Here is a 6,831-nt window from a genome sequence, read left to right as displayed (position 1 = left end):
AGTGTTTATTTTCTGTTATCCTTTCTTTCACAGCAGGTTAGCAAATGGAGCTGTAACTGGGAAAACAAGTAATTTGGTTAAAAATGCTGTTTCCACTCAGACCAATGAAATAAGCTAGGTGGGTGGGTGATTGCTGTGTGGGGAGCAGCATCGGGGGAAAGCCAAACCCTGGGTGTTTGCACTATTGTTTTTCATGGATAATGGACCTGCTGTGTCCCCAGGGTATATGAACTGTCTGGATTGAGTCTGGTTTGAAACACCAGGAATACAGATGTGCTATTACTCAGTCTTAAGCAGCTCAGAGATTGACAGTGCTTCTGTTCTGGTGCCAACAGGAATGAGGAAAAAAAGGTAGAAGCAGAGGAAGTAATTCCTAAAAAAGAAGAGAGGAGTGAGCCCAGCCTGGTCTGTCACCCTCGGCGCAGCTGGAGCTATCTCCCTCCGGAGAACCTGGAGAGCTGCCTCGAGTCCCATGTCAGAAAGGTTTTTGGACCCTCGCTCTCTGGTAACTGGCAGCAGACACCCCTCAAGGAGAACAGATTAAAATACTTCCTCCTGGCTCAGCTGGCCACAGAACTGGGTCATGCTGTCCCCAACTCACAGCTGCACCTGATGTGCTGTGCCAAGGATGTGTTGGAATTCTATCGCACTCCCGTGAAGGACATGACCAAGTTGGATGAATTGCGTGCAGTAGAGCTGCCCCCCAACCTGAAGATTACCTGGGAGCACTGAGTCAACTCTGTACTCTGCATCCTGTCGTAGGGCTGCAGAGCAGCAGCAGAGCCCTTTCATTGGGGTGAAATATGTGAATGTCACTAATAAAAATTCACTGAGTTACCCTCCGGTTTCATTGTTTCTGTTTGGTCTGTATGGAAAAAAGAGCTGAAGCTCTTGTGCCATTTGCTTTCTGGTCTTTCCCCTGCTGCCAAACAGCTACAGGGACCAGTGGGGATAAACAGGGGGAACCTCCGTGGTTTGGGCTGGGGCAGTGTTAACGTTCTTCCCAGTGGCTAGTATGGGGCTATGTTTGGGATTTGTGCTGAACACAAGGTTGATAATGCAGAGATGTTTTTGCTATTGCTGAGCAGAGCTCACACAGAGCCAAGGCCTTTGCTTGCCACACTGGCAAGGAAGTTGGGGATGCATGGGAGATTGGGAGGAGACACAGCTGGGACAAGTGACCCAAACTGACCAAAGGGATATTCCATACCATATGACATCATGCTCAGTATATGAGGCGGGAGGAAAAAGGAGCGATGGGGGGGATGTTTGGAGAGATGACATTTGACTTTTCTAGTAACAGCTTTGTGTGATGGGGCCCTGCTCTGGAGACAGCTGAGCACCTCCTTCCCATGGGAATCAGTGAATTAATTCCTTGTTTTGCTTTGCTTGTGTGTGTGGCTTTTGCTTTCCCTATTAAACTCTATTTCAAGCCACAAAATTTTCTAGCTTTTACCATTCCAATTCTCTCCCTGATCTCCCATTGGTGGGGCAGTGAACGAGTGGCTGTGTGGGGCTTGGCTGCTGGCTGGGGTTAAACCACGACAACTTCGTAAACTTCTTGTCTTCAGTTCTGAGCTGTGTAGTGGGAACGTTGCACGTGGAGTTGGGCTGTGTCAGGAGCTATGTTTAACTCTGCCACCAAGACTAGCAGGCCTGACAAACTTGGGGAAGGAGGGAGAAGGTAAACCATCATAACTTTTTCTTTCCGTGAGACTGAAAATAAGACCCTGTCAGCAGTAAGGTTTGTAAAGCTATTACAGGTGTCATTGTAAAATAAAACCACTTGTTCTGCTCAGAATTGCTACATGAAGATAAGGCCAAGTAGAATTCTGACATCTCTGAACTCAGTAATGGTGAAGGCTCCAACAGCCGTGTAAAAACAACCGCTGTCAAGGCAGTTTGCTGAATTTTTCAATGTCTGTCGAGGACCCCACTTTTTCAGTTCTGTGGCTCCTAACAGCTGTTAGTTTTTCTTACATGTGACCCGTGTAACTGATGATGCAGGTCTGCTTTTGATCAGATGAGGCAAGCAGTGAAGTCAGGGGGACAAGAAAATATGTAACAGTTTGAGAAATGTGTGCTACTTTGTAGATGTTTTCTATGAAACCAGTTGCTTACAGTGAGGTTAGAGTCTATATGTGTAATTTTTCCGGGAATGATCCAGAAATGTCCTGGTTATTCCACTCACTGTCCTGCAGCCTTGCACCCCTGGTTTCTTTCAACGTGCAGATGCCTGAAGCACACTTAGGCACTGCTGCTTTTGTGTGTTACAGTACTAAGTTTCTTGACTGAACAAACTTCTCAAGTGCTGCTTTCTTCTCACAGCTCTGAAGAAATTTAAGAAACCTGTTCTTGTCTCCTTTTGGGTCTTGGAGAATTACAGAATAGTGTAAGTGTATTACTATGTGTTCCACTGTGAGGTGAATGTGAGGGAACTGGGGATGTTTCACTGGTCACTGTGGAAGGCTGAATGTTCACAAATGTCTCTCCTGTAGCCTATGGAAAATCACAGTGTGACAAATAGCTAAATCTGTCTCATCTCATCTGCTTCAGAGACTGTTTGGGAACAATGAGTTGGGAAGTATTTTTTCATGAAATTGTATCTTCTTTCCGTCAAAACCAGAGATCCTTGCACTTCCTTGTTTCCTCTTAATACTCCATCTAAAAAAGCCCTTTAAGTGGTAGTTGCATTTTGTGCCCATCCCCTTTTCTGTGTCTCCCCTAGGATGTAACTTCGATAGCTCAGGTAATGTAATAAGAATAAAGTGAAAAACCCAAGACTGAAAATTAGGACAGGCAAGAAAGGAGCATGACAGCAGCTGTCTGTGTCTGAGTTGAGTCAAACTGCTGTTTCCCTGATCTCAGATAGTTCGGTCCCTTTGAGGTGCAAACCTCATGCTTCTGTCAGCAGGGAAGCAGCAGAGACTGAAGTACCAGGGAAGAGGATCAGACATGGATGCTTGAGATGCAAACATTTAACTCTTTGTAACAAGCTGAAAAAGCAGAAATCTGAAATGAGATCAGTCTTGCACAGAATACCTGTGCCATGCAAGGGGTAAGACTTCTAAGTGCTAAGTCACTTTTTAATCCTTGGGCTTCCAAAAGGACATTTCTACTAAATTAAATTATAAATAAATAAATAAACAAAATCTCTGCTCATGCATCTTTGTTTGTTTTAGGCCAAACCAGTAAAGACAGAAAGTGTGAAAAAACCTCCTTGGGAGGGTATTTCTTAACAGAGTGATTCAGAAGAGATTTTTTTTCCTTCTGAAATTTGGTTCAAAGTTGTAGTGAGGAATCCAGAACACTTATCAGTAGCTCCTCATGGTCACAGAAAGCCTGCACAGCCCAAGTCTGATCCTTCTGTCCCTAAGCCTGAAACAGACATTGGTAGAGTCAGAGGAAAATACTAACCTGGAAGAAACACCACAAGACCAGACACAAACAGACATCCCAGACTTTCTTTTGTGTCACAGGCAAATGACAGAGACAGGGCTACATGTTTGCTTTTTTGATAATTTTTTTTCGCTTCTGTTTTGGAAAAAAATATACAAAAAAAAAAAGCCAAGAAGAACCAACATGGAAATGTGAGGTAAACATTCCAATAAAAGTACAGACAGAGGCTCCGTTCTTTAAAGGAGACACACAGCAGTTATCACCATGCTATAAGAATGAGATGCAGGAAGATCTAGAAACAGTGAAAAAATCATGTAATGAAGCCTTTGCCCCAGTTCTAGCCATTTAAAATGGGCTTTTTTTGTTCTTCTCCCCCACCCCCAACCCATACTTAATTGTCTTTATAATCCTTAGACAAAGTTGTCAAATGGTAAAATAGCAGTTTCGGTATAAATTCTGTATGGCAGAATTTACAAAAATGCAGACTGTCAGTCTTTTATTTTCTTTTTGCTGTTTTTTTAGTTGCCAAAGCCCCTCAAGATAAAATACACTGTGGGGGCCAAACTGGCTGCTTCGTTTTGCCAATCCAAATGCCAATAAATGGCTTCTTGGTTATGCCAATCCGAATGCCAAGGAGTGCCGCTCCGCTGAAGAAGTGGTGTCATTTTCCCTGTGCACCAGTGTCACTAGTTACCCCACAAATCTATGATGAAGTGATGAAACACTTAAAGCGCAGCCTCAGCTCCACAGTGGTGGCTGTATATCCCCATAGTCAATTCCTGAAGCCAGGTTTCACTGGGAGCTTTAGGTGGGCCTCGGGGAGGAATGAAGATCTAGGGAGATGATATAGTCAGCTCACATGCTATCAGCTACTACTATAAATTTTCACATCCAGTCTGTCTATATTGCAGACTGAGGATGTTGTTTTAGTTATTCTTCAATAACCAGCACAATCACCCACACCAGAACAATCAGGCTTTGATTCAGTGAGGTGCTTAACGACATGGCTCAAGCCTGCCAAGGAGTCTGGAAACGGGATGGCTAACTGAAGTCCATAATGTCTGAGGAATCCTTAAGTAGCTCACTGAATCAAGGATGGATTTTTGTTACTTGTTGATAGTATCATTCAGGTTAGATTTCTGATCATCATTATTTTAATATGAATTAAATATATGCAATTACTTCAGGTCTGGGCTGAGCTTACTCAGATCAGAATCAGACTCCACTGGTAGAAGCACTTCTTATGGTAAGAAAAGGTAAAAGTGAATTTTGTTTTTCAAGATATATAAATTCCAAAATGAAAAAAAAATTGTGTACAAATATCACATAACAACATCAACAATTCCATAGATGTAGTTCCTCAGTGCACACTTTAAACAAGAAAAGGTTTTTTTTTCTTTTTCTGTTTTGCTTTTAAAGTCTTGCATAATAATATTAAAGCTGACAAAAAATCAGGGCAAGCTACATCACTTCCTCATACAAAAAAAGTACAAAACATTAGCCTCTAACTAGACATAACATAATACTGGTCATCACAGTTAGACATTTAGTAACTGTGTGTCTTGGAGTATTGTACTGGAGGGTAGTAAAAAATAGCTTCGTTCTGCCAATCTCCCATCTCAAGTTACTTCAGTCATAGAGGCAGAGTGATTCTGCAAAGAAGAAAAGGCAAGCACATGAATATTTGTATACAGTTTGGCATTTACATATCCTGCTTTGCAAAATTAGTGAGAAAATCCTTCACTAACACAAACTGTTGCCCATCTAACAAAAGGCTTTAAAACTGCAAGAGTTACAGCTGTCTGTCCTGAGCACGTGGTGGGAACTACTGAGCTCCAGGCCTGCTGTTATGAACACTCACTAATAGCCTTGAAAAGCAAATGAGGCTTTTCTACAGAGACTTTCAAACAGGACTGGGTCCTGTCCAGAGGGACATGTCAGCACAGTGCTTCATACAATTTGAAGAACAAATAAATTGCACCAGGTTATTTCAGATAGCTGATAAACTACAGTTTCTCCTTGTTCCCATCTTGGCAGGTGGCATTTGCTTGTCTGTTTTGAATGGACTGTAAGTAGTTTTAACAGAAACATCATCAATAATGATGCTTCCACTAGCTATTCTTTTTGCAGCCTTGAAGGAATATGATTAACTTCTTTTCTGATGACTTAGAGATAGAAAAGAGCATATGATTTCTTCTTATTCTAGAAGATAATGAACAGTAATAAGGATAAAACCAAATCTCTATAATATTTTTCTGTACAGCAAAGTTTATCCCCAGGGAAGACTAAATCCTTCCAAAAGCATTCTGGAATGTAACTAGAATTATTTTTACTTTTCTTTCAGTTCTCTATTCTTCCAAGCAATAATTTGTGATCAAAAACCATATGCAGAGGATATGTGAAATCCTACTTCTTTAGCTGTGGATGTGCATGGGGCAGAAGATCTACAGTATTTGGTAGTTTCAGGGACATATGCCTTAAAACAAAGTCTGCTCTTATGCAGATTCACTCTGTTCAATGGGCTTAATGTTAGGGATGTGTGGTTAGACACACAACTATTTTTTACTCTACTTTAACATAAAATGTGCTTGGTGATGATCTGGGTGAAAGGATTTACAGTACCTGTGCACTCAATGTCTCCAGAGGACTTTCCACTCTTGGGAAGGCCATTAATGGCATTCCTCGTGGGTCTTCAGGCTTCAGTTTCGAAGGAGCTCCATGAGTTCCCTTAAAGTTATGGACAACACATATCCCCTGTGTAATGCAGGAAAAAAGAAAAGTGAGATCATTGTGTTCTGTCTCCAGGAAGAACTCAGAGAAATTGAGGTCGCAACTGCCAATTTTCGCGAAGAATTTAACCCGGATTTTGGTTCAAGGCATCGTCTTTCTCAGCCTTGGGCCACAGTGTGCTTACAGACATGGCTGGAAGCGATGGACTGCCTTGGTAAGTGGGTTCATCTGACCTGTAATCTGAGGTGATGAACCATTCTCAGTCTTTTTAAATTTTTACACAGCAGAGACTCCCACATATGCTTTATCATCTCAGAACCAAGGCCTACCCAAATGATGCATTTTACTGGCCAAATATTCCCATCAGACCCAGGAGTTTGTCACTTCCAGATAGTGAAAACATCTTAGTGGATGGCTGAATCTCCCTCACATCTGGCTGATATCATTCCTGCACACTTCCAGCACCAGTCCTCTGGTGTTTATCCCACAACCCCTTCCCTCATGCATGACCAGACTTACAGCACCCACATGCTCTAAGAGCAAACACGCATGGCAGCATGAGGCTTGGGGATACAGTGGGGAAAAAAGATGCACAGGAACTGAAACATCTGCTGCTGGAGTGATTCTTGCAGCTAGCTCCTTGCTCCTTAGACCTGAGCAAGACGAGGCTGCAGCCTGGGTGAGTCTTGTGCCAGCAGCAGG

General features: G+C 42.5%; 1 protein-coding gene across 1 annotated transcript; it reads left to right on the top strand.

Annotated features, from left to right (window-relative positions):
* Nucleotides 1-335: 335 nt before the first annotated feature.
* On the top strand, nt 336-732 carry MRPL50 (mitochondrial ribosomal protein L50; the record flags this gene model as incomplete). The annotated part of the gene is made up of 1 exon (XM_009071837.1): nt 336-732. A coding segment is annotated over one exon (397 nt), but the record flags the coding sequence as incomplete, so codon positions are not given.
* Between the last annotated feature and the right edge of the window lie 6,099 nt (nt 733-6,831).

Source organism: Acanthisitta chloris, unplaced genomic scaffold (assembly GCF_000695815.1).
Source record: "Acanthisitta chloris isolate BGI_N310 unplaced genomic scaffold, ASM69581v1 scaffold20653, whole genome shotgun sequence".
Classification (NCBI taxonomy): Eukaryota; Metazoa; Chordata; class Aves; order Passeriformes; family Acanthisittidae; genus Acanthisitta; species Acanthisitta chloris.
Note: the sequence above shows the minus strand (reverse complement) of the source record. Positions and strands in the feature narration are given on the sequence as shown.